Source organism: Sceloporus occidentalis, unplaced genomic scaffold, assembly GCF_023333645.1.
Source record: "Sceloporus occidentalis isolate IW3139 unplaced genomic scaffold, rSceOcc1.0.p SCAF_9, whole genome shotgun sequence".
NCBI classification, from domain to species: Eukaryota; Metazoa; Chordata; class Lepidosauria; order Squamata; family Phrynosomatidae; genus Sceloporus; species Sceloporus occidentalis.
In genome coordinates this window covers 27,427,454-27,454,987 of record NW_028316989.1, presented here as the reverse complement: position 1 = coordinate 27,454,987, position 27,534 = coordinate 27,427,454, and the positions used below count along the sequence as shown (strand labels likewise).

At 41.8% G+C, this 27,534-nt stretch overlaps 2 protein-coding genes across 5 annotated transcripts; both read left to right on the top strand.

Annotated features, from left to right (window-relative positions):
• The first annotated feature begins 684 nt into the window (after positions 1–684).
• Positions 685–20,782, top strand: LOC149307119 (uncharacterized). 4 transcript variants are annotated; one of them, XM_089538693.1, is made up of 8 exons: positions 685–789; positions 2,478–2,559; positions 3,205–3,251; positions 10,678–10,829; positions 13,433–13,583; positions 14,926–15,066; positions 16,268–16,425; positions 17,887–20,782. In XM_089538693.1, exons 2-8 carry the CDS (start codon positions 2,478–2,480, stop codon positions 18,143–18,145), a joined length of 990 nt encoding a protein of 329 aa, XP_089394819.1. In that variant the 5' UTR covers positions 685–789; the 3' UTR covers positions 18,146–20,782. The 4 variants fall into 4 exon arrangements, with proteins under 4 accessions (XP_089394819.1, XP_089394818.1, XP_089394816.1 ...); XM_089538692.1 differs by lacking the exon at positions 685–789 and adding an exon at positions 1,016–1,764 and having other exon boundaries at positions 2,147–2,559; XM_089538690.1 differs by lacking the exon at positions 685–789 and adding an exon at positions 1,016–2,286.
• On the top strand, positions 19,895–26,056 carry LOC149307118 (uncharacterized). Its single transcript, XM_089538267.1, has 9 exons — positions 19,895–19,921; positions 20,356–20,464; positions 20,854–20,974; positions 21,321–21,471; positions 21,597–21,740; positions 22,480–22,611; positions 23,562–23,700; positions 24,289–24,388; positions 25,328–26,056. Exons 1-9 carry the CDS (start codon positions 19,895–19,897, stop codon positions 25,683–25,685), a joined length of 1,281 nt encoding a protein of 426 aa, XP_089394393.1. The 3' UTR covers positions 25,686–26,056.
• Positions 26,057–27,534: the final 1,478 nt, after the last annotated feature.

Below are 27,534 nucleotides of genomic sequence, written 5' to 3'. Positions count from 1 at the left end.
ATCATTTACTTTTGCCATCTTGGGACACTTGTGGCCAAACTCTCATGCTGTTTGACCACAAGTGTCCCAGTTTTCATGTGTGAAATGCTGAAGAGTGTGATGAGAAGAAGAATCCCTGCAACATATGTACAAGTCTGTAGGACAGAGTAGGGAAGAAGGCAAGAAGAATACAAAATCTCTCTGTCCCTCTTTCTCTCTGTGTGTGTATGCCTTCAAGTCATTTCCCACTTATGGTGATCCTAAGGTGAATCTAGCATGGGGCTTTCTTGAAAAGATTTGTTCAGAGGATGTTTGCTACGACCTTCCCCTGTGCCTGAGAGCATGTAACTTGCCCAAGGTTTTTCTTGTTGCTGTTGTGTACCTTCAAATCATGACACCTGGCAACCCTAAGGCGAACCAAACATGGGTTTGCTTGGGTTTTTTGCAAATTCAGAGGAGGTTTGCCTTTGCCTTCCCCTGAGGCTGAGAGAGTGTGACTTGCCCAATGTCGCCCACTGGGTTTCCATGGCTGAGCAGAGACTCGAACCCTGATGTCCAGAGTCATAATGCAACACTCAAACCACTACACTGCGCTGGCACTTTAGTCTGGCTATACTGTGCATATTAAGGTCCTCCATTTTTCTTAAATGTCCTATATTTTGGGCTGAGTTTTGTCCTGCAGTTGTCCTACAGTTTGGTCTCGAATTTGTCCTACATTTTGTCTCTGGTAATAGTGGACAATTATGGCAACCAAAATGGTGAAAGTTATTATGGCAACCATGCCTTATGAGGAGAGAGTCAGGGAGCTAGGTATGTTTGTTGAGATAGAAAGTCACAACTTGGAAAATGTACAATGTGGGTTTTAATAGTAGCCAGGCATAAAAGGGTGACTGTGAGCCATAATGATGAGGCGTTTAAACAGGAAGGGACATTAAAAAGATATCCAGGAAGTGCTGCAAAGTACTGAAGGATGCCACCAGTCTGAGAAGAAGTCACTCAGGAGGGGGGCTGGATGCTTTGTGACTAGTAGGCCTCACGGAGCCTTTGCTAGAGTAGTGACTCCGAGCATTTCCCCTCCCCTCAGAGAGGGTGGGATCCATTTTGAGGAGGGAGCAAGCTTGTTTTCTGCTGCTCCAGAGACTAGGCTGCCTATATCTTCAATTACCTCTACTTTCTACTCTTCATAATTCCCTATCTATTTCTTCTTATATCTTCTAAATTTCCACTCTTATCTCCAATGTCATTCTTAACAAATTCACCTCACGCGCCCTCGTCTCTTTCACTCTTCTCTCTTCCATACACACAGATTGACTTCCTATTTACCCACTTAATCCAGATTCCTAACTTGTTTTCCCTATAAAATCAACTTCTGACTTAGTTTAATTTGTAAAATCCATCATATTATTCTAATCTAACTTAATATACGCATATTCACCCAGATTCTCTTTTAAGAATTCCATCACTCTTTCCCAGTCTTCCATTAATTTGCTTTTTGTATCATTCCTTAATTTTAATTCCCCAATTTTTTCTCGTTATGTTTTTCATAATACTCCAATATATTTAATACCATTCTTACATTTTCTCTTGTATATCGCTTTGGGAGGAATCCTCTCTGTTCTTCATCTATTGTTTCGGCTAAACATTCTTTCAGTCTCTTGGATAATATTATAGCCAATATTTTATAATCGTTGTTTAGAAGAGAGATGGGTCTATAGTTCGCTGGATTCAATCGATCTTTGCCTTCCTTATGAATAAGTGTGATTTCTGCTTGTTTCCACATTTCGGGTATATTACCTATCAAAGCCTCATTCATTACTCTTTGTAGTGGTTCCAAAATTTCATTCATAAATGTTTTGTAGAACAATGCCGTAAAACCATCATTTCCCAGCGCTTTACCTGTTTTACATTTTTTGATTGCATCCTGGATTTCCTCTTTTGTAATTAATTTATTTAATTTTTCCTGTTGTTCTTCCGTTAATGTTGGAATTTTACTATTTGCCAGAAAGTCCTGAATCCCCTCTTTTTCCTCCTTTTGTTTCATATATAATACCTTGTAATATTCTAAGAATACTTCCTCTATGTCTTTCTGTTGGATTAGTAACTGATCATCCTTCTTTATCTTATTGATGATATTTTTCCCTTTCTCTCTCCTTAATTTATGTGCCAGCCATTTACCTGTTTTATTTGCATTGAACTGGGATTTAGACCCTGGTCTCCAATGCTCAAACCACTCCATCTCATGGTGGTCCTCACTCACAGCATGTTTGATACCAAGCAGCATCGGGACCACATGCTGCTAGCAGTTTTGTAAGGGCTAGAAACTCTTTATGCTTCCCCCACTTTGTGTTCTTTCTCTGTCCTTCTGTTTTTCCTTTCTGTCCTCCATCCTTTCCTCCCCTTTTTGGTTTTCTTTCTCTTACCGGTAAACTTTAGTGACCATTTGGCTTGTATCATTCATCCCACTCATCTCCTGCCCTTCTTAATTTTTCTCTTGTCAGATGCATCTCCTTATTGTTTGGAGTTTGGAGCCTTGCAGAAGGAAGCAAGTATGGAACGGCTGGAGGTTCTCTGCAGAAATCGGTATCTATGACTCAACTGTAGCTTTATCTCTAGGAGAAATGGACTGCAATTTAAGTAATTCTACTAAAAACACACACACGAAAGAGCAATGAGGCACACGTCTGTAGGACCATCTTAATATCCGTGGCACTTAGCAGTTGTCTGGGTTTCATCGTCTCAGAGCTATGCAAGGGACAGATGCAGATGTGGATGTCAGGAGACAAGAACACAACGTAGTAATGGTTGCAAAACATCTAGGTGTTTGTAATTGAAAGGTTCCTCGACCGACAAGGTCTACTATTACCAGCTGCCCTGTCAGAAAGAACCCTGCCAGGATTGAGAAGCAGGTAATGGTAATTTCAGATCTGAGGTGGATTGTTTTCCCATCCATGTTTTCTCCTACCAGCTCTCCTTTGGAAAGGATTCCAGGAGAGAGAAAGAGGGCTGAAATGATCAGACCGCATTTGTACTCCTGCAAGGGATAAGAAAAGCTGTCCATTTTTCTTTCTTCCCTCAAGTTCTTTCCAGCCAAACATGAAGAAATAACACAAATGTTTGGTAAATTATGATTAAATTAACCATAAATGAAAGTCTCACCCATCGCTAGTTCTACTTCACCCTCCTACCCACACCAGCTAATATATGTTCTAATATTTTTTCTTCCAGCTCTATGTTACTTGACAACTGGATTGGAACAATTTGTATATTTAAAGGTAGGCTATTAAATAGACAGACAGACTTGGTTAAGGATATGATCACAAATATATAGATGTATGCATTGGGTGGATGGATGGATGGTCAGACACAAGTATATCCATACATCCAACCATCTGTATGGGAAAATACAGATTTCTAGCTGTTATAGTTATGAAGATATCCCTGAGATATCCCCATGGAAGAAGAGAATGATAATGCATATTTTATGTGTATTTATGTATTGCTTATAAATTGCCTGTTAACTTATGGCAGCCACACAGGACCCAGTCCCTGGTGCTGAGGGCCCATTCACACTACACAAGTATAGCACTTTTATTCCACTTTAACTACCGTGGTTCCATTCTAGCTTAGTGAGGCACTGGAACTCTCTGGATGAGATTTCTCAAAGTCCCTCTCTAAACTTCTAATCCCAAGATTGCATAGGATAGAAGCATGCCAATTAAAGTGGGATCATCACACTATAATTGTGTAGAGTAGATGGGCTCCTGGAGCCAGTCAGCCCTGCCTCCTGTGCAGTAGTTAAAGATATAGAGCTCTGCTGAAGAAAGCAAAGTCTGGAAGATTACTTTCAAAAAGTGACTATAACAACATGCAAATATCATGCTGGGACTCAGAGCATCATCCTGGCATAGCTCAGGTACCCACATTCAGGGTTTTTTGGTTGTAGAACAGTTGATCACAGCTCAGGTACAGAAAGCATTATATTCATTATAATGTTTTGATATTCATTCTTCTTAAAAATAACTTCCTAAGCTCAGGAGGTGGGGGGAAAGTGGCAGATTGGAGCATCTGAGAGATGTTGGCCTGCTGTGTGGAAATCAGCAGGCTGAATGATGGAGAGCTCACTTCCGATGCAACCCACAAGATGCCTTGGATTCCTGAGGCCACAGGTCTAGGGATAATCGGCTAATAGATCCCACAGAGCAAGGACAGCCAGTAGGCTAAGGAGAGCAGACAAAGGGCAGCCAGCATGAAGAAATTGATATTTACATTTTCCCAGGTTCATCACAGCAATGAGGCACTGCTCCGTGGCTGCAACTCAAATAGATCGAGTAACAACTGCAGCTGGCATGCCATCTTGCTCTTTAATTACATCTTCCATCTAATCAGATTCCATAAGTTGCTTGGAAAGGCAGCACCTATTGATCTACATACCATTCTGGACAAGAGGCTGAATTATCCAAACAGCAGAAGGGCTCACAGAGTCATTGCCAGCTAATATGGCAATACTGTCATGGGGAGATGATTAACATAGATTTCTGGCAACTCACTCTGTCATTATCTGTGAAGTGTGAACTTCATAAGAGGTGGATTGCTCTGAGGCCAAGCTCATCAGACCAAAGGCATACTTGACATTGTTGTGCTAAAGAGCCATAAAGCCCAAAGGCAGTAAAGGTGCCAAGTTCCTAAACATCAGGGGTTACAGGGCTGGATGGTGACTAGGGAAATCCTGATTCATCTCTACTCAGCCATGACCCTCACTGTAACCCAGTGACTCTCTGCTTCTGCTGGAACTATCTCTCAGGACTGTGGAATAGATACAAAAGGAATGAGGAAAGCCATCTGTATCCCTGTCATCTCATTAAAGAAAAAGGTGGATAGTAAACATAACTATTCTTGGCATGAAAACACGAAGTGAGTCATTTCTTGGCATGGATGGGTGAGCAGGAATTAGAATAATAGAATCTCAGAGGATAATCTAGTCCACCCCCCTGGAACTTCATTGTGCCCTCCAACTGTCCCAATTTGGCAGGGACAGTCTGGACTGATCCTCTGTTGTCTCACCTTTTAAGCAGCTTTTAAAATGTCTTGGTTTCTACCTTCTTTTCCCACTTTTCCCCTTTGTCATTAGCTTGCTTCCATTCCATTACATTCCATTCCATTAAACAAAGGGGCTATATGGACCAGCACTTTGTGCCAGCCTGTGGGCGAGGTGAGGGCTGAGCGTCCGCATGCTCCAAGTGCAGTGCCCATACAGCGCAGAAGGGGTGTCATAATGCCACACTGCGGGGCTTATAACACCCCTTCCAAGGAGTCGCTGGGGTCAGCTTCTTTTTGAGTCCTCCGAAGAGCAGAACGGGGCTGTGGCATGTGGTTACCCTTCCCAGTAGGCTCTGGCAAAAGCAAACGGCTGTAGCCTCTGAATGGCCCGGTACAGATGGGCCCTTTGTGGCGCGCCCATGATGTGCTAGGGTTGCTCATTTGGACTATGATACTGACCAGCTCTGGCCAGTGTTCAGGGTAGTGCAAGCACTAGGGTAAAAATATCCATGCTGGAGAAGTTTGGGCTAGATGGACCTATCTAGCTGGTGGGGAATGATCGGGGAGATAGTCCAAAAGTAACTTCTCTAAGGGCCTGAACAGACAGGCCAAAATACAGCTGGTTTGGGCCACTTTGGAACAACACAACCAACAAGCTTCATTTATATACCGCTTCATACCGCCTAAGTAGTGTCTAAACGGTTTACAAATGTAAGCTAATTGGCCCCCAACAAGCCAGGTACTCAGAACCACTGATGCCAGTGACAGTAAGAAATGCTATCTCAGTGTAAGTAGATTTAAATGATATCACTCTAAAATATGATTTGATTTAGGTTTCATCGGTAAGCTGGTAGAATTATCTGGGCATTACAGCTTTTAGGCTGAATTGTTATTATTTTTAAAACACTGATGGGATTATGGCCTAAGTAGCTTTTTGAAGGGCATCCAACAATGCAGTGGATAATGGAAGCCATATTTCCTGCCTGTAAAAAAGTGCTCCTTTCTCTGACCATTAGACTGCCTTCCTTCTCTGTGGTTAACCAAACCAGTCTGGAAATCTATCTGCTACTGAGCTGAGTGATTCTTTGTAAAAAATATAGTAAAGGCTCGGAAGCAGACCAGGAGCCAATGCAGATCATATCACAGAGTCATATCTATCAAATAGAAAACCCTCCAAATAGCCTGGCTGCAGTGCTATAAGCCAGGCACAGTTATTTGGCCGTCTCCAAAAGGAGCCCCAGTGAACAACCATGCTCTTTCTCAAGCTGGTGCCCGCCAGGTGCATGGTCTACATCTCCTATAAGCCCTAGCTAGTGGTTATGGGCATTGTAGTCCAAAACATTTGAAGGCACCAAATGTTACAGTTATAACTGCAGGTCTGTTGGGAGACAGTATGAGATGTGTCCCTTTAGATACATTTTATGTACGTGGGTTGACTAAAGAGAAATCAATTATATGTTCTGTTGTTGACTGTTAAAATATATACTCAATGAAGTCATGGGAATCTCAGTAATGTAAACATAAATTTCAAGTCCTCTATAATGTCGCCTTGCAAGCTTATAAATATTTCCTATCAATAACGTTGCTCTTTCTTTGCTCCTACAGAGCTCTTCTGTTTGGGAAGGGAGGGCAGCCCCTTGATCAAGGATAACTTCCTTTCCACACAGATTCAGGATTGACCCGCAATCCACATAGTCTAAGGGTAGTTGGAGTACTGGGAGCTTATACCTCAGTTCTCCCCCTTCTTATAATTGCATCCTTTTTCTTATTCCTTCATCTGTTACATTCATTGAACTATATGGTTGTGCTATTTATTACATTTCATCCCACCTTTCTCACATGAGTAGGTCTCAAGGTGGCTTAGAATACAAAATATAGCATTTTTAAATAAGCATTTTAAAATAAGTAAACATGCTTTTAAAAGAAGAGGATGGTGCTGTTCCTTCGGTTGTAAGTTAGTTCTCAAAGATCTGCAAAGGATGTTGGACAACTACCTTTCCAAGACTTTGGAAACAAATTGTTAATGTGACAAGGGGTTTTATAGTGCTTTACTGTTTTAACCTAAGTTTTTAAATAGTTTTAATTCTGTTTTTAGTATAAAATAGATTGAACATCCTATCCCATGTCATTGGATCAGGGATGGAGAATTGATCAGATAGGACCAAGTAGAATGCAGTGTCTTTGTTTGGTTTCCAAGGAGATCATAGAGAATCTTGACCAAGGTAGAACTTGGTCAGTTGAGTGTCCACTGAGCTTCAGACCAGACGGACCTCAACACACTGCAGCTATTTCTTGTAGTTTCAGTGTACTTTGTCATTTGTGTGGCTTCTCTATCGATTGCGAATTGCTTGTTCCATGTAAGTGCTTGTTTAATTTTTTTTTTGGTTCATTTTATTTATTGTAAACATGTAGACACAGGTAGACCTGGCTGGTTTCCCAGTTCAAGCTTTATTATTATTGTTGTTATTGTTATTATTAAAGGTTTATAGTCTATTCCTAAATTATACAACAAATACGATTCATTTAAACAATTTACAGTATTTTGCTTATATATACAGTACCTGTGTCTATATGTATCTTAATTATCTTTTCTCACACATACTGGACTTTCCTTAATTGCATTACAAGCTTTATATAAAATACCCCTGCCCAAATGTCCTGGTACTTCTGTGGTTTTTGTAGCTCTATCCAACCATTTTGCAACTTAAAATTTGGTTTTATAACTGTATTAACTTAAATTAGATCTATTTTGCTTTTCCAATATTCCTCCTAGAATTTCAACCATTCTTCTAAGAGTTGGAGTCTGTGTGGATTTGGGCTAACTTTCTTGGAGTGAGATGCCACATATATTTGGATGATATACTAATTTTGTTTTTTCTTCTAACTGTTTATACGAGTATTTTGTGGGTTTTTAGGGCTGTGTGGCCATGTTCTAGAAGAGTTTCTTCCTGACATTTCGCCAGCATCTGTGGCTGGCATCTTCAGAGAATGTTTGCCTGGAAAGGATTTGGCTGTATATATGGTGTGACCTGGCAAGGCAGGAGTGAATTTGCATGTGTATTGCTTTTGTTGCAAACCTCAGGGTTTGAGGGTCTGCACAAGACTATTAATGTCTGCTTGACTGGTCATTGTCTGCTGGGAGAGTTCTCATTTGCATTTGCTGAGTCTTTATCTTGCTATCTTTCAGGATGGGTAGCCAAACCTTGTTTACTTTCAGAGTTTCCTCTTTCCTGTTGAAATTGTCCAGGTGTTTGTGGATTTCAAGGGCTTCTCTGTGCATCCTGACATGGCAGTGGTTGGCATGGTCCAGAACTTCAGTGTTTTCAAGCACCAAATGAGAAGGAATAGCTAATACTCCAGAGGACAGGATCAAAATTCAAAACAACCCGAATAGACTAGAAAGCTGGGCCAAAGCTAACAAAATGAAATTCAGCATGGAGAAATGTAACATAGTTCACTTAGGGTGGAAAAATGAAATGCACAGATATAGGATGAGGGACACTTGGCTGAACGAGAGACTTATATATGTGAAAGGGATCTGGGAGTCCAAGTAGACCACAAGTTGAACATGAGTCAACAGTGTGATGCGGCAGCTAAAAAGGCCAATGCAATCTTAGGCTGCATCAATAAAAGCATAGTGTCTAGATCAAGAGAAGTACCACTTTTTAGGGATGCTGTGGCTTCATCTTGAAAAATGACCAGTCCTGTACTGAATCCAGAAATAGCTTTCCTCCTCATTTGGGGAATAACAGAGGACTCCAATATAAAACACTGTGGGAGAGTATTGCCTTTCCAAAAGGCCTGAAATTGTGTGAGATTGGGGAGGGTTTTTTTAAATAGAATACAATAAAAGCCTGTTAAACAATTGAGAGACAGGCTCTGGAGCCTTGCATTGATGGGGAAATCCAGACAGGTGAAGGTGATGAGAAATAAATGGAAAGCACACTCTCTTCTATGAAACACGACACCTCTTTATTATGACTGTAAATGGCATGTATGTATTCCTCCAGTTCAAGAGAAATCCCAATAGAAAGATATCATGGGCTGATTCTGTCAGTATCTTTGTTAGGATTGCCACACGGTTGATAATCCTGATTCACTTTGATGTTATATTTGCAGTTGCTGCTGTCATCAGCTCTGGGTTTCTGCTGTTGTTGTTTTATGATTTGTGTTGCATTGGAATGCGTTGGAAGGAGCATTTAAGCCAGGGATATTACTTGGATGGGAGGCTGCCAATGAATACCAGGCTCTACAAGGCTATATTTCAGGGGGGAAAGGAACTGGCAAAACCATCTCTGAGTCTTCCTTCCCTACGAAAACCACATAACATTAATGTGGTCACCATGGATCAAGAGGCAACTTGAAGATGCATAAACACACACACATTACAGAGAAACCAGGCACACATATGTTTGCCTTTATAAAGGGCCCATGCTCCCAAATATGTGTTTTTTCACCTCCTTCAGTCTATATAAAAGGAAAGGAATAGGAGTCATCTCTTATACACCTGCCAGCCCTATAAGGGACAAGCTTTCTTAACGTCAGATAAGGGGCAACCCTTATAATAAGGGATACCTCACAATGCAACTCCAACTCCATGTCTCAAAAGCAAGCTTGGTTCATTATAACATTTTCCCTATTAAGACTTCATTTTTGCTTTTCCTTTTCCTAACCCTTTTCCTTTTAGCTGTGAAGTTGTAATAGATTTTAAAGCAGGGTGGAAGCTGTGGGAACTATAAACCAGAGACAATAAAACTAGTGCAGTAGCCACAGGTCTCACCTTCTCCATGAAGCTGCTTGGTTCATCAATCAACAAAGCTACATGGGAATATATATATATATATACACACACACACACACATATATATATATGATACAACTGATCTGTCTGAAATGCAAATGAAATTACTCTCTGTCCAGCATGAGGATATATTCTCTTGGCTTGCTTTGTGGTACACTGGACACCAATTTGTGCAATTTGATTGTAAGTCCCCTGATGCCAAGGCCTTTTTAAAAAGTAAAAAGCTATTGCACTTTTAAAGGCATGGATCCTCATCTTATTTTTTTAAAGGCAAAAACACTAGAACAGATGTAAGGCTGGGAGATCTGCCTGCTCCCACACTCTTCTGTCCAAAATGTTGAGCATTTTGGTGGAGAACCTCATGGCTTTCAACATTTCACAGCTAAAAACTGGGACGCATCTGGCCTTTGAGCATCACAGTGCAGTCAAGGTAGCAAAGGTGATGAAGGAAGACAATCGCAAAAGCTAGGAGGGGCTGCATTTGGTTTGCTTTTGCCTGAGCCTAGTGGGAAATGCAAGATCCCACCACATTCTGGTCTGTGGCCAAAATAAATCTATTTGTTCAGTCAAAATTCCTCTCTCTCTCTCTCTCTCCCTCCTTCTCTTCCTCCTGCTGAGTTGAAGTGCAAGCCACTTCTGTACTTTGAGTTCAGTTTGCAGCAATGGATGTGAGCTGAGAACAAAAGTGGAAAGTGGGAGAAACTGGGACATTCTAAATGTAGCTTTAAAATGTGACTTTCTAGGATATAAACTACATCATCAGCAAACAGTCTCATCTTATATTCTGTTTTTTAAATTTTCATTCTGCAAGCTATTTTCATTCTGCAAGCTATTTTGTTGACCTGTCTTAATTTCTACAGCCTGAGGCCAGTCAGAGCCACTTGAGCCTTGAAATGGAGGACAAGCAGAAGACTGCTTCTAAGAGCAGGAATTATATTAAACCTGCACGATTCCAGACCCGGACCATCCAGGCGGACCCACTGACAGATTCCACAGACATCAAAACCAAGAGGTTGGTACTTTTTATATTGTTTTATGCTGGTCATCGAACGTAATACATTTCATTCATTCAATATGATTGAAACATAATAATAATAAGTTTTATTTGTATTTCCCCGCTTCTCCCAATAGAGAATGCCTTCTTAAAGGTAGTGATGGGACGGATTTCTTCCGGCAGGTTATTCTATAACCTGGGAGCCATAGTTGTGTATGCTCTTTTGGAAGTAGCTGTTAATCTGACCTTTGGGTAAACTAATAAATTCTTCCCTGTTGTTCTGAGGGTGCAGGGCGGGTTGTGTAGGGAGAGGCGTTCCCTCAAGTAACTCGGGCCCAAGCCATGTAGGTAACAACCAACACTTTGTATTGCACCTGGAAGCTAATTGGCAGCCAGTGTAAGGATTTTAGGACAGGTGTTATATGGTCTGGCCTGGATGTTCCAGTGACCAATCTGGCTGCTGCATTTTGAACTAATTGAAGCTTCTGAACCTGGTACAAAGGTAGCCCCATGTAGAGCGCATTACAGAAATCTAATATTCCTCTGTGGGTTTCACCTCATGAGGCTTTGCAGGGATGTAGCCAAGGGGGGGGGGGATCTGGGGGTCCGGACCCCCCCCCCCCTTCCGTTAGAAAAATGAATGGTGTGTGCTGCTGCGCCGCCGCACTCAAGCCCCATTATAATGACGGCACTTAGTCTGGACCCCCCCCCCCCCTTCCTAAAATCCTAGCTACGTCCCTGGGCTTTGTATGGTATGGGCCCAAAAAGAGAAGAGATATGGATAAGATACAGTCAGCCCTTCTTATACACAGATTTTTTATACACAGATCCAAGCATCCACGGTTTGAAAATGTTCAAAAATGGTATACATTTCAAATATCAAGCCTTGATTTTCCATTTTTATAAAGGACACCATTTTGCTATGTCATTATATTTAATGGGACTTGAGCAAACACAGATTTTGTTATACACAGGGGATCTTGGAACCAAACCCCAGCGTATAACAAGGGTCCACTGTATAATGATTTGATTGATATAGGGGGAACAATGAAGTCTCATGAGAAATTAATTGGGTGGTTTCTATACAGACAGCTAAAGCAGAGATTTAATTTGGACAAAAAACAAAGAGGCTTCTCTAACATTAAATCTGATATTGAAGAGATATTATGGAGTCAAGCTGGTAAAACTCTGTCAAAGATCTATAAAAAAATGTTGGAACGGTATACAGAGGATGAACTAATTAAGGATGTAATGATTAAAAGGGCTCAGGCCTGTGGAAGGGAAATTGAATTAGTACAGTGGGAGAAGTCCTGGAATGCAAGAATGAAATACTCTACTTCGCAATATGTCAGAGAAAATTATTACAAAATCTTGTACAGGTGGTATTTAACACCTGAATAAATAGATAAAATATATAAAGTGGGCAATAAGATCTGCTGGGACTGTAAGAAAGACATTGGTACCTTCTACCATTTATGGTGGTTATGCGACAAAGCAAAAACCTTTTGGAAAAAAGTTCAGATGGAAATCAATGAAATTTTGGGAGTTAAATTAAAGTTTAACGCAGTGACAATGATATTATGTATGTTAGATGGAGATGTAGGAACAAGGTTTGGGAAAATTATATTTTATATGTTAACGGCTGTGAGACTGGTTTTTGCAAGAGGTTGGAAATCAGACAAGACAATAGAAATTGAAGAATGGAGATTAAAGCTATTTCATATGATGGAATTAGATTTAATTTCACACAAAATGGAAAACCAAGATAGCTTCAAATGGAGGTCAAGTTGGGAATCTGTCATAAAATTTATGGGGGGGGGAATGGGGGGAAAGAGCTAATTGGACCTCAAATATGGACGAAATTGTATAAAAATTATGATAGGTGATGGGAATTTGTAAGGAAAACAAGGGACATATTATATGTCAATGTAATTTTTAAATTTGCTTTCTTTTTTTGCAAATTCAAGTAGATAGAGATCAGTAAGCTAGAGTTTGTGAGAGACGAAACACAAGAATTGAAATTAATGGGAAAAGGGGATATACCCTTCAATAAAAAATTCTAAATAATTAATTAGACGTTTTCAATATAAACTGAGGGAAAGCGCTACATATGGATCTTATTAGATTACAATCACATTCATCATCAAGAATTGTGAGAATGTGGCGTGGGAGATAAGCAAGTGTGCTATCTGGTTTTCTTTTGTGTAAGTGTCACAGAATGAAATGTGTATTAATAATGTGGAAATTGTTCTAGGTTTCTTTGGGGGATATAGGGAGTGGTATTAATTTAATAAAATATTTTAAAAAAAAAAAGATCTGATGATCCAGCCTTGAAGGGGATGTTGAGGTCCCCCAGGACCAGAAGCGTATGGGATTCCAGCACCAGCTCCAAGACTAGCTGTGTCAGCTTGGCCAGGGAGTCTGGACGGGAGACCAACAGAATCCCTGGACTGTCCCTAGCCTTCAGGGTCAGAGGTTCACAAGACCATTCTTGCAGGCCCAGAGGAAAGAGCCAAGTGAATCTGGGTGACTGTATCCAAAAGGTTCTTGGACTTAGCAGACAGGCTGCAATATGGAAAAGGGGCACCACTCATCTTTCTCCTCTTTGATCAAATGAACAGGTTCTGTGTCACGTGCCGTATAAAATCCACACTATTCGATATGCAACAAGGCTTGGAGAAAGAATCTCATATGTTCTTTGTAGTAGACCAACAAGGGGCCACGAAATGGGAGCTCAGCGAATCCAACCATGACATGAACTTAATTGATAAGGTACAGAAAAGGATGGAAGCCACTAGGGGGTTAGACACAATGGGACACAGAGATTTGTCTTCAGTGAGAGCCATGCAATAGATTTTACAAGACAAGTCAGGTTTATTTAAATATCACCTTTCTACTGGAAAAAAAAATATAGCAAGTGAATTCTTAACAAAAATAAGCACACAGCTAGGTAATATTTGAGTACTGTATTTTCTGGCGTATAAGACTACTTTTTAACCCAGGAAAAATCTTCTCAAAAGTCAGGGGTCGTCTTATACACCGGGTGTTGTCTTATAGGGCAGGTGTTGAAACTTCAGAACCGGACTGGAAAATCTACAGTTGCCGCATATGGTGGGGGGAGCTCAAAAATGGCCACAGCTTGCATCCCCACCATATGTGGCAATTGTATGAAAGCAGCAAGGGCGGCACTATACAAGTACAGTAGAAGAAAATCCATTCACCAGGATTCGTGGAAAGAAGTGGCTTAATGCGGTCCCGATGATGAGGTGAGGGGGTGCCTCACCGGGAAGGTGTAAGTGAAGGGTGGCGCAAGCTGCAGGTGTCCAGGATGCCCGGGGGTATGGAAAAAAGAGCCATGTTTGCGCTCCCGCTCTGATAGTCCTGGAGAAAGGGAGGGCTGGGCAGGCAGGGAGAGCTGACCAATCCAAGCAGGCTTTGTATACAACAAGTTTTCCTGCTAAGTACCTGCATGTCATAAGCCTTTGAATTAAAATTACCATATTGAAATCAAATCTGATGTTTTTAAATTTTTATTTGGTGTGCGTTGGAAGAGGGGTGGTCTTATACAGCGAGTATATCCCAAACTCTGTATTTAAACTGGAAAAGCTGGGGGTCGTCTTATACTCCCAGTCGTCTTATATGCCGGAAAATACGGTACTGTATCTAACTTTTTTGTTGGGGATTTGAAATATCTGTATTGCATATATAAACAAAAACAGACATATTTCCCTTGAAACGTCCTGCATCTGTTTGTAGAATACACAGATCCAAATGATTTGTCTTGCTGGGTTTTGCTATTAATTTGGATATTTTTGTCCAAACTCATTTCATTGTATATTGCATCATTTCTGTTACATTGTTATACCTATTAACATAGAAAAGCTCTACAGTCACAGATCATGTGTTGTTCAGTTCCTATTACAAAAGAACAACCAGTAATGCCATAATGACCATGTGAACAAGATGTGTCACTTGCAACCTGCCCCCAGAAAACAATGTTTACATTAGGTTCAGAATATTGCCATCCAACCCTTGTTTGCCTTGCTCTGGTAGGAGACTTTTAAAGAGCACATGTGGGATTTTATTTTATTTCTGTGTATTTTCCCATCCAAAGATGCTCCCAGTCGAGACAAAGATAATGCCATTGGAGAAGAAGCTCCAAGCCCAGCTTGACTACCTCCAGAAGTTAGTTCAGAAAAAGAAGCTGGAAATGAAGACTCTGAAAAAGCCAAAAACCCAGTGGAGAAGTCCAAAGGTGCTGGACCAGATCTTCTGTTTTTAAAAGAAGATTTAGCATCAGCTTTTGTATACTTGATCTTCTTTGGCAGATGCAAGGAGTGAGAAGGTGCTCAGGAGATATCTGAGGTCCTTTCTGGGCACCCGTTGACTCCATGCATCTGAGGAAGGAAACCAAGAGCCCGTACAGACAGGCCAAAATAAAGCTGCTTTGGGTCACTTTGAAGTTATGATGTTTAAATGATGCATGCGTCCTAAGAGGCCAGAAACTGTGCCAAAGCCAAGCTCCAGTCCTAAGAACTGGAGTGCAGGTTTGGCACAGTTTCTGGACTCTTAAGATGCATATGCCTTTTAAACAGCATACCTCCAAAGTGACCCGAAGCAGCTTTATTTTGGCCTGTCTGTCTGTACAGCCCCCAAGTCTACAAAAGCTTATGCTGCGACTTCTTTTGCTCAGTTAGTCTCACAAATGCCGCAATATCTCTTTGCAAATTTAAACAAGAGTAATTTAAGTGGGTTAAACCTATATTTTAAAAAATGGCAAATTAAAACCGAAGAGCCCACACTCTTTTAAAACAATCTGAGACCAAACACAGGCACAAATGTGGATTAACTCCAATGGCACAGGGAAGCAAAATGCTGTGTTTTATTTGACCTCCAATAAAAGTGGTGTTGGTGCCAATTCGATCCCTGTAGGTACCCCAGCAGAAAAGGCCCTCTCAAATCCTCCCACCATTTACAGCTCCTACTGCTGGGGCATTGAGGAGGTTCCTCAGGCAGAGGGGTACATGGGAAGAACTCCCGGAAGTACTGAGCTTCCCAAGCCATTGTGGTCTGCAAATATCTTAATATAAAATGTAAGTCCCTAATTCCCATGGTGGATGATGTAGTCTTGCAGACTTGCGGGAAGCACTGTATGTAGTCTCTTGAAGCCCAAGAGATGGCCGATTGAAATCTGTACTTAGCCATGGAAAATTTGTGGCAATTCACGCTCTCTCAGGCTCAGAGGAATTTAATGCAACCTTGCTCTGAACAAATTTTGCCAAGAAAACCATAGAATAAGTTCACCTTTGGGTCACCATGAGTAGAAAAAGACTTGAATGCACAACATTGTAAGAATATCACAGCTCTATGACATGGAGCAAGTGATACCTGGGAAACTAAGCAGTGGAATAGCCTTTCAGCAAGCCATTTTGCTCACACTTCTTTATATTCTACAGGACAGCGATAGTGACTCCGATATTGAGAGCAAGTTAGATACATCATCATGTTCTGGGAGCAAGATAAATTATAAGGACTACATTTTACCTGCAAAGTTTCAGTGGAAGACCACCCAGGAGGACCCACTGAAAGGAGTTGCAAACACCAGAAACAAATGGTTGGTACTAAATTCAAGGGTCCAAGGCAGAGATGCCGGTTTCTTTCATTACTTCTCCCCTATTCCAGCATCTCTGTCAGGATCCAATGTCTCCTAGAATCATAGAATCATAGAGATCGTAAGGGCCATCCAATCCAACCCCCCTGCCATGCAAGAAATCCAAATCAAAGCTTCATCCAGCCTCTGTTTAAAAACCTCTAAGGAAGGAGACTCCACCACACTCCGAGGGAGTGTGCCCACTGTCTAACAGCCCTTACTGTCAGGAAGTTCCTCCTAATGTTGAGGTGGAATCTCTTTTCCTGCAGCTTGGATCCATTGTTCCTGGTCCTGTTCTCCGGAGCAGCAGAAAACAAGCTTGCTCCCTCCTCAATATGACATCCCTTCAAATATTTAAACAGGGCTATCATATCACCTCTTAACCTTCTCTTCTCCAAGTGAAACATCCCCAGCTCCCTCATAGGGCATGGTTTCCAGACCCTTCACCATTTTAGTCGCCCTCCTTTGGACACACTCCAGATTCTCAATGTCCTTTTTAATTGTGGTGCCCAGAACTGGACACAGTATTCCAGGTTGGGCCTGACCTGAACAGTATAGTGTGGCACTATTACTTCCCTTGATCTAGACACTATACTTCTATTGATGCAGACTAATTCGCATTGGGCTTGTTAGCTGCGGCATTGCACTGTTGACTCATGTTCAACTTGTGGTCTACTTGGACTCCCAGATCCCTTTCACATGTTGTCTCCTTAAGCCAGGTGTCCCCCATCCTATATCTGTGCATTTCATTTTTCTGCTCTAATTTCTTTGTGTTGAAATTCATTTTGTTAGCTTTGGCCCAGCTTTCTAATCTATTAAGGTCATTCTAACCAGCCTGAGACTGTTAGCTGTGCTTCTCCCAGATTTGATTGGAAGAGGAAAAGTTGCTTCCAGTAAGGGCCTGCTCTTGTCCATTGCTATGCCAGGCCAGCCAGAATCTGAATAGCTCTCAGCAGGGCTGGCATTCTTCTGCCTGAACTAAACTGACAATCAGTTTCTTTCCTTGCACTCTGTCCTTGTTACTGCCTTTAGAGGCTGTATTTTTGTGTGGTCTTTTTTTTTAATACAGATTTTGTATTGTATGATACACTTATGTGATTTTACTGGGTGGAGGTATTCATACAAGATGCAGTCCTGTATTATTATAGGTTTACACTCATGCTGTAACAAATCACTCCAGCAGAGCATAATGCTCACAATGCGCAGCTAGCATGTGTACATGTGCGCGTGTGTGCGTGTGCATGTGTGTGTGTGTGTGTGTTCATGTGCATGTAGTCTGTCAACGTATGGTGACCCCAGCAGATCAAATGACTTCCCCAAAGTCACTCATTGGATTTCATGGTCGAGCAAGGAATCAAAATGTACCAGTGGGAGATAGTAAACCGCTTGCAAAAAGGGATATTGTATTTCTTTTCCCATCTCCAGTCTTGAATCCATTTCTGAACATGTGAAGATGAGGGAAAGATACAAGGCTCAGGAAAAGCATTTGGTAGATCTTTGCCAAAAAATGTCTACGTCACACCAGATAAATGAGGATCCAGGAGAAGGTAAGTGTTTTGTCCCAAGAGCAATGCTATGGACTTTGACTGTAGTAAGGCCTCTGGCTCTCGGGAACACAGCCAGAACAAAAGACTTGTCCACAAATTTCTTTAAGTTTCAAAAGCTTTATAACCAGTATAAATAACACAAATAACATGAAACTGATCTCCTTTTCTTAATAGTCCTTCCTAAATACCTTGTTCTCTCTTCTTGATGTATTCTATCTTTCTTTGAGGACTATCTTTCTTCCTTTGTGGACTTATCTTTTTGTCAAAGGAAAATACTCTCTCCAGGTCTGACTTGGCTGAAATCTTACTACACACTGAAAATAACTAGAGGGAGACAGCATAAGACCCTGGGATTTCCCACAATCCTTGTCTTTCTTAAAGCTGTAGAGTGTGCGGAAAGGCAATGGGGCAATCCAATTACCTTTGTCGTCTTGCTGGCAGTGTTGTTTCATGATTTGGTCCTTGTTCCTAGGGGTGGACTTACACTCCATTAGAATAGGCAACTCAAATCTTTTGCCATTGTGTAATGTTTCTAGAGTGAAGCCTGAGGTGTTCCTCCCCACCATAACTTGATTTCCTGTGCAAGTTGTCATGACATATTCTATCTCTTGAGTCTGGACATCAAAGAGATCAAAGAATGCTGGAGCTGCTAGTGAAGTATCACTTTGTGTGTCTAAGACAATGTACATCTTCCTGGAGGCTTCAGGGTGCCCATTTGGGAACACCTTGGCCAGGCATATTGGATGGCATGATCGCACTTTACCTGGTTCTTGACACAGGGCTGTACAACTGGTACCTGCTGTCTTGACTTCTGAAGAAGTTACTGTCTCTGGTTGAGGTGTTGTTGGCTCAGCAGTTGTTTTTTTCTGCTTTTGTGGTGGTGTGGCTCGATGCAACGCCGTGCAGTGTCTAGTACTGTTGCATTCTAGACATTTTACCTTTTCATTGCAGTCTTTGGCTCTGTGCTCTTTAGATGTGCAGCATTTGAAGCATATCTCTTGTTCCTTTAACAAGGCAATGCGGTCATCATAAGGTTTTTTGCGAAATTCTTTACAGTCACTGATATGGTACGGTGCCTTGTGTATTGGACACAAGGATTTAGTTATTGATTTGGAGTCCGCTGTAGACTTGGAGAATGAAGTCTCAGTTTTCTTGACTGAGATGATTTGCTTGGCTCTAGGTGCTTTTGAAGGACTCTTTTCAGTTTCGGAACCCTGGTAAAGATCAAAAAGCCCTGTCTGAGGGTCATTTCTCATATGAGCCATGGTGGCAACAAAGTTCACTAAGTGTGAGAAAGGTGGATATATTTGGCTGTGTTGTCTTTTATACTCGAAGACTTCCTGACCCCACTTTTCTCTAAGTTGGAATGGGAGCTTTCTTACAGTGTCTGCTTGTGACATATGTTGGTCTAAGGAAATGAGACCAGGTAACTGTGGATTATTTTTAGCATTCTGTAGCTCTTGTAAAAGATCTAAAAGGTCCCACAACTTCTTGCTGTCTCTCATTGTGAGCTGAGGGAAGTCCTTTAGTCTACATAAAAGAGAGGTCTCAATCTGAGCTGCACTTCCATATCTCTGGTCTAATCTGTCCCATGCAGCTTGTAAGGCTGCCGAAGGGTCTGCTATGTGAGCAGCATAAAGTCTTTTTACCTGCTCTGAAGATGAAGGGCCGAGCCATGCCATTAGCAAAGTCAGTTCTTCCTTTACAGATAACCCCATATCTTCCATGGCTCCTTGGAAGATGGCTTTCCAGAGGATGTAGTCTTCAGGTTTTTCTGAGAATTTTTGAACACCTTTGTCTGTTAAATCTCTCCTTGGGTTCCTTGTTATAGTTGTGAAGTATAGATCTGGCACATTTTGCAAATGTGGCTTTGTGCTGAGCGAAGCATGGATTGGTTGCTGTTGGTAACCCAGGTTAGTAGGGACAGTGGTACTAACCGGGTATGTGATGGGTATTCTTTGTCTGTTGAAGGACTGGCTCTGGTACAGCAGTGAGGCAGGCACTGAGGTTATTGCTGAGGTCTGCACTAAAGGTGGTGCTTCTGCTGGCTGAACAATGGGTGCAGCAGCTGGCGTTAGAAGTGTCATGGGCTGAAACTTCTTTGCCTTGAGGTCTCGTGGTTGACCAGCTAAATAGGAAATCACCTTCTGTCTAGGGTCTTCTTCTTTCAGTTTAGACATGTCAGATGCCAGTGATTTTTCTTTGAGACCTTGCTCCAAGATCCGAGCCTTCTCATTCAGTTGTTCTGACTTTGCTATTTGCTCCAAGGTTTCCAATTCAGCTTTCATTCTGGCTTGCTCTATTTTGAGTTCTTGCTTTCTTTTGGAAAATTCTGCCTGTTTCGCAGCTGCTGCTGCCTCAGCCTTTGCTTGAAGAGCTATCATCTCCAGCTCTGCTCCTACAGACCTTCGTGAGGAGCCATTACTACGGGAAGTGGTTTTGGAACTCCTGGTCTTGTGGGAATGCCAGGATGAAGTCACTTCTGAAGAAGCCAAGCTTGGTGCTTTGCTTGTTTGAGGCTTTGGCGGGGTACAGACCGCCGCTTTGCGGCGGTCTGCCGCCACCGCCGGCTAGTCCGTGGGGGAGCCGGAGCCTCCACACGGCGCGGCTCCCCTGCGGACTGAAAAAGATGGAGGGCTACATTGAGCACAGGAGGGCTGCCTGGGGCCATGATTTGCCCCAAAGCAGTAGATGACAACAAATTTCAAGTGATTCTAACTGCTATCAGCTTGACCACTAGAAAATCTGTTAAACGTTTACATGCATGAAGAGAGTTTTACCTGACATATCCTATATCAAGAGTTTCACTTACTTTTGATGAGGTAAAATTGTATTTCCTTCTTAGGCTGCTCTTGGCATTCTTCTCCCAAGAAAGAAGTGGGAACAAAGGAAGATTCCACCAGAAAAGCTCCCATCAAGCCAAATGAAAAAGTTCAGAAAATTTCAGTCCCAGGGAAGGAAGCCAAGTGAGTCTGGAAATAGGTTCTTGGGAGAAAAGTTACAATATGAGAGTTTATTAGGCAAGGGAAATTGGAAGTATAATCCAGTGGCAATCTGAATGCAATCATGGGGTTTAACGTTATTGTGTGATAGACTGCCACACGCAAATTTGGGCAATGGCATGCTATTTTTGGGCAATGGGGAGCCAGTTCGAATGCAATTCATGTAATTTTGCTAACCTAGCGAATTCACGTGAATGCGTTCTGGCCCCACTTTCTTTTCCTTCAAAATTATGAGTAATTCCTCACTTGTGATAAACTCCATAGAAAAGGGGCACCCCCTCATCATTCTCCTCTTTGGTCAAATGGACAGGGTTAATCTCACTTGCCAACCCAAACCAGCCAATTCGGATGTTGAACGGGGCTTGGATGGCGGCTCCCATTTGTTACCTGGCGCAGACAAGCTAGGCAGCGGGGCCTTCGACCTAATGCAAGCCATCCAACAGCTGAAACTAACTGACAAGGTACACTTTTCATAGTATTTTTTGCATCTGGATATCTTTCTCCCCACTGAGAATTTACCCTTAAAGTTGTCTCTTCCAACTTTATGACATGTGAGATTTTATTTTGTGTGTTTTCCCATCCAAAGGTGCTACCAATTGAGACAAATAAAACATCATTGCGTAAACAGCTCCAAGCCGAGACTGACTACCTCCTGTATTTGGCCAGGAAAAAGAAGCTGAAACAGGAGGTCCAGAAAGAGCCAAACCCCCCACAGAAGAGTCAGGTGGTGGTAGGTTTTGTACTTTCAAAGGAAGTTTTAGCATCAGCCATTGTAGACTTGATCTACTTCGGCAGATGCAAGGAGGGATCTAAGATCCGTTCTGGGCACCCATTGATTCCATGGATGTGAGGATGGAGAACAAGTCTGCAAACGTTTATACTCAGTTAGTCTCACAGGTGCTACAAGATGTTTTGCAAATTAAGGCAAGAGTGGTTTAAGTGGGCTATATTAAAACTTATATTCAAAAAATATGGCAAAAGGCCCAAATAAAGCTGCTTCAGGTCACTTTGGAGGTATGCTGTTTAAATGATGCATGTGTCCTAAGAGTCTGGAAGCCACGCCAAAGCCACGATCCAGTCCTAAGGATCGTGTTACAGCTTCTGGACTCTTGGGATGCATGCATCATTTAAACAGCATACCTCCAAAGTGACCTGAAGCAGCTTTATTTTGGCAATCATTGTTTTTTCTTTGTCTCCTTTCCTGTATCCTTTCTTCCTTTTGTCTAGAAGGATTGACAGGTGGTTAAATGCCTGTATTGCAGCCACTCACTAAAAACCACAAGGGTGGGTTCAATCCCAGCTAAGGGGGCTTACGCTTGACTCAGGCTTGCATCCTTCCAAAGTTGCTAAAATGAGTACCCAGACTGTTGGGGGCAATTAGCTTACAGTTGTAAACCGCTTAGACACTGTTAGTTCAGCATGAAGCGGTATATAAATGAAACTGTTTGTTTTGTTTTTGTCTTGATAAGAATCTTGCAAAAACGGAGCAGAAAGACGACAAAACAGATAAAGAAATTCTTGCAAAGAATCAAGAAAAGAAGGAGAAGAAGAAGAAGAAGAAGAAGAAGGAGATGAAAACAGCCGAAGACAAGGAAGAGAAGGTATAGCAAGCATAATATGGCTGTTTAAATGTTAATTAGAACCCTGGCAATCTGGCTTTGAATCTGACAGTAAGAGCTGTTGGACAGTGGACGATGCTGCCTCAGAGTGTAGTGGAGTCTCCTCCTTTGGTTTTTTAAAGAGAGGCTGGATGGCCATCTCTTTGGGATACTATGATTGTGAGTTCCTGCATGGCTGGATGGGGTTGGACTGGATGATCCTTGGAGTCTCTTTCATCTCTAGGATTCTATGATCATCTCTGGTTCAGAGGGCAGAAGCTCCAGATCTGAGCAGAGGAGCCCATCCCAGCAGCCTCCTCAATTCTTGGGCAAGACCAAGGCAGGAAGGACCCAGGGAGGGGGCACTAACCTATAGACATACATAGCCTCTGGAAGGGTTGGAAAGGAAGACCCACACACCTGACTTCTAGCTAAATCCCAGCCCTGCTTCCTTGAAAGTCAAGTTACTTGAGTTTACAAGGGCACCCTTGTTTTCTTGGCAAGGTTTGTTCAGAGGAGGTTTGCTATTGCCTGCCTTCAACACTCAAACCACTACACCATGCTGGCTCTCATAAAGAAAAGAAAAATAAGGACCCCCGAGGAGCTATGTGCCTTCCATCTAGAAAACGTGGACATTGAAATCTAGTTTAAGATTTCGCATTTTTTACTGTTGTGTGCCTTCAAGTCATCTCCAAAGCCAGTGAATCTGCTCTGGGCTTTAGTCCAAAGTTTAAAAGACTGTCCCCGGTGCTTTCCTTTGATTGGGTGTCGTACCTTTGATAGTTCCTCTGGAATTCAGATTGGAACCTAGAGTGAATTTCCTGCCCTGCAGATATGGGGAGGGGGGATATAGGGAAACCCTCAGATAGCTTGGTCAGTACCCAGAAGCCTTTTAGAACAGTTTGCTTTCAGGTTTTCTAATAACCCTTTCCATTCTCTTTTGCTTTCAACAGGAAAAGAAGGAGAAAAAAGCAGTTTGTCCTGAACCTTCTCCAAAGGTCCACCAGATGCCTCCTCCACCTCCTCCTCCTCCTTCTCCTCCTCCTCCTCCTCCTCCTCCTACTCTTCCTTCTCAGCCAAAGAAAAGGACAGGTAAGAAACCAGGCAGAAGCTGACACACAACACTTTCCATTAGTTCTCATGGCCCGAACAGACAAGCCAAAATAAAGCTGCTTCGGGACACATTGGAGGTATGCGATTTAAATGCACATGGAACTTAAGAGGCCAGAGGGTGTACCAATGCTGTGCTCTAGTCCTTAGGACTGGAGTGTGGCTTTGACGCAGCTTCCAGCCTCTTAGGACGCACGCATCATTTAAACAGCCTATCTCCAAAGTGATCCAAAGCAGCTTTATTTTGGCCTGTCTGTTCGGGCCTCAGTCCAAATTATAAAGAGATATAATTTTACAATTCAAAAAGGACATTGAGAAACTAGAGTGTGTCTAAAGGAGGGTGACTAAAATTGGGGTGTCTGGAAACCATGCCCTATGAGAAACGCCTTAGGGAGGTGGGGATGTTTAGCCTGGAGAAAAGAAGGTTAAGAGGTGATATGATAGCCCTGTTTAAATTATTATTATTATTATTATTATTATTATTATTATTAACCTTTATTTATAAAGTGCTGTAAATTTACACATTTATAAATTTACACATTTATATATAATATTTCCTTCCTTTATTAGCAAAGCGAGGCTTTGGACTAAGAGACAGTCATAGGAAGCCTTCCTGCAACAGGACTAGAAACACATCTCAGAAGCGTTTGTGCAGTGACTGGGACCACAGGTGAGCTGACTTTTTCATATAGATATTCTTAAGGGTGAAAGAGAAAGATAACATAAAATCTGATTACTTTCCCCTTCAAATAATTGTAGTATAATATATCCCATATAACATAAAACATAAAAAACCTATTCATACAATTTTGGTTCCATCGTACTTATCTAAACACTGTATTCCTTTATTTTATTTTTGACCAAGAAGCTAAATCCCTTTTTATCTCAGTCCAAAGCTTAATATAATTATTTTGAAACAATATTTCTATTTGTCATAACAATTCCTAGGTATTTAGCCTTATTATTGATTTTAAATCCAGAAATCTTACTCAGTTTCCCATTCTTATCCTTGCTTAAATTCTTTGTTATAAAAGAGGTTTTAGATTGATTTATCATCAGGCCTGACACATCTGTATATTCTTGTAATGTGGGCAACAATGTCTAGCTTTAAATTCATGTTCTCTTATTCTTACCCCTTTTATCTCAGGGTTAGTTCTAACGTGGTTCAACAATATCTCAAATGCAACAATAAACAGGAGAGGGGATAGGGAACAGCCTGTCTTGTACCACGCTCAATTTTAAAATAACCCGTTCTTTCATTATTTACTATCAGTTACGCCTTTTGTTCAACGTATATAGCAAATAACCAATTGTATAATTTTGGTCCCAGATTCATCCATTCCAGTACTTCTTGTAGATAACTCAAACTAATCCTATCAAATGCTTTCTCCTCATCCACCAAACAGCATAGCCAGCTTCTCATCATTCTGGCGCTCAAATTTTTCAAGGATGTTTAACACTGTCCTAATATTATTTTTACCATGCCTGTTTGGAAGGAATCCACACTCATCTCCGTGTATATGCTTACTTAAAACTTTCATGTTTCTGGCATCCTGGATGTCTTCTTCTGAGGTGACACCTCTCTTTCATTATCTCTTGTTCTGTCCAGGGATGAACCGGACAACAAGCGGAGACGTCTAGCCACTAATAAGCGCATGCTGCCACGTCCTGAGGTCCAAAACTCATGTTGCAGCCCTCCACCTGCAAAGAAGCGTCGTCTTGAAACTCCCTGTTGTTGCTGCCATAACACCCCAGTTTGCAGGTTTCCAACACAACAGGGAAAAGATGTCCGGCGGCAGCTGAAGGGAGAAGCCAAGAAGAGGAGAGCAAAGGCCAGGAAGAGGAGAGCAGAGGCCAAGAGGAGAGCAGAGGCCAAGAAGAGCACAGAGGCCAAGAAGAGCACAGAGGCCAGGAAGATAGCAAAGGCCAGGAAGAGGCCAGGAAGAGAGCAGAGGCCACCTGCTTAAGGAGAAAAAAAAAAAGACCAGAGCCTGCCCATTCATCTAATACTAACCGGGTGAAAGAACTTGTAGCCTAAGCTTTCATAGACTTGGTTGGCTTCCTACAATGCAAAAAAATGAAGTTTCAAAATGATTGATAGCTGTCAAACTTACTTAGCCCTTCCAATATAGACCTGCCACACCCCTTGACCAATTGGAAGCAGTGCTCTGAACCATCCAACTGTGAAGAGCTGTCCCTTCTTATCCACTGGGGGCTGGTTCCAGGACCCCCTGTGGATAACAAGGCCTGTGGATGCTCAAGTCTCATTAAATACGAGGGGATATTGTGAAGGTGGAGTCTGCAAAATCTCAAAGCTACATGCCCTTGAAATGCTTGTGTTGGTGCATTACCCCTCGTACAATGAATGACATAGCAAAATAGTCCCCCTCCTTTAAAATAGTAGCCAACCCACCAAGGTTTGCTACTTGGAATTTATCCTTTGTTTGAAAACTTTCAAGCTGCAAAAGCTTGAACCAGTGGCTAAAAAATCCATGGCTTAGGAGGGGGAACTACTATACACCTTTCCAGTGAATGGTTCCATTAGCCTCAGCGAACTCACGTGGCCTCTTTTTTTCTCTTGCCCTGCAATTCCTGACCAGTAGGTTTTTTTTGACCTGTCTGTTTTCTGATTCATCCAATGTGGGCAAATCTCCAACACCCACGAAATTATCCAAACCGCCCTCCCATCTCTTCCGAGCCAGGCTTGACTTTGAAGGCTGGCAGGAAAGAGATGGAAAAGGCCAGGAGCCTTCCATGCCTTCTCTCCTGAGTTTGACTTTGAAACTTGGCAGAGAAGGGAAGGAAAAGATCGAGCTTCCCCTGACCTTTCTCTGCCAGGCTGGTCTCTCAAATAAAGAGTAAAGCCGCGTGGAGCAAGGAGAGGGGACGCTGGGCCCCCATGGGTTTACTCTAAAATAATGACACATGGGGCAGGGAGGGATCCAGCCCAAGCCCCGGAGCCACAATTCCTGCCACCCAGACTGATCCAGACCATCCAATGGGAAAACAGCCCTTAGACCAATACACTGTAGAGTGAAACAGTCATGGAGACACTTTTGGCTATTCTATGTAAAAAGGAATGGCCCCATTATTATTATTATTATTATTATTATTATTATTAACCTTTATTTATAAAGCGCTGTAAATTTACACAGCACTGTATTAATACTAACGGACCCTTTTAGATCAACTTGGATAAATTCCTTAATTTTGAAGCTTTTGTCTATTGGGTTATCAAGAGATCATGTACTTATGTTGGCTTATAATAAAGCAAAAACTGTTATCACACAGAGAATTAAAGATATTGACCTGCAAACCCACAAAAGCAAAGCAATTCTCTATCCCATAATTGGGGGAACTGAAAGAATTCCATACATGCCAAATACTTTGATAACCTGCACATCCCCAAATTTAGAAGAGCATTTATGCTCGCAAGATTTAATATCATTCCGTCAGCCGTAGTTGAAGGCAAATCTAAAAAGATTCCTGCGGCTCTGAGGAGGTTGAGTCAATTGGACATGTCCTTTTTTGTTGCTCCCTTTATCTAGAATCTCATGCCATATATATATATATATATATATATATATCTTCTTTTACAACACCTACCTGGCAGAAAAGAGCAATTTTATGTCTTTCAGACTACAAGGAACTAGTAACCGTAAAAGTTGCCAAGTTCTTTGCAGCTGCAATTATCTGCCGTAAAAACTTTTTAATACAGATGAAGTAAGAAAGCTTTAGAGTTTGGCCATAAGGAGCCATCATCTTGCTGTTTTTACATATTTTATCTTTATACCATTTTATATCAAATGTCACAGA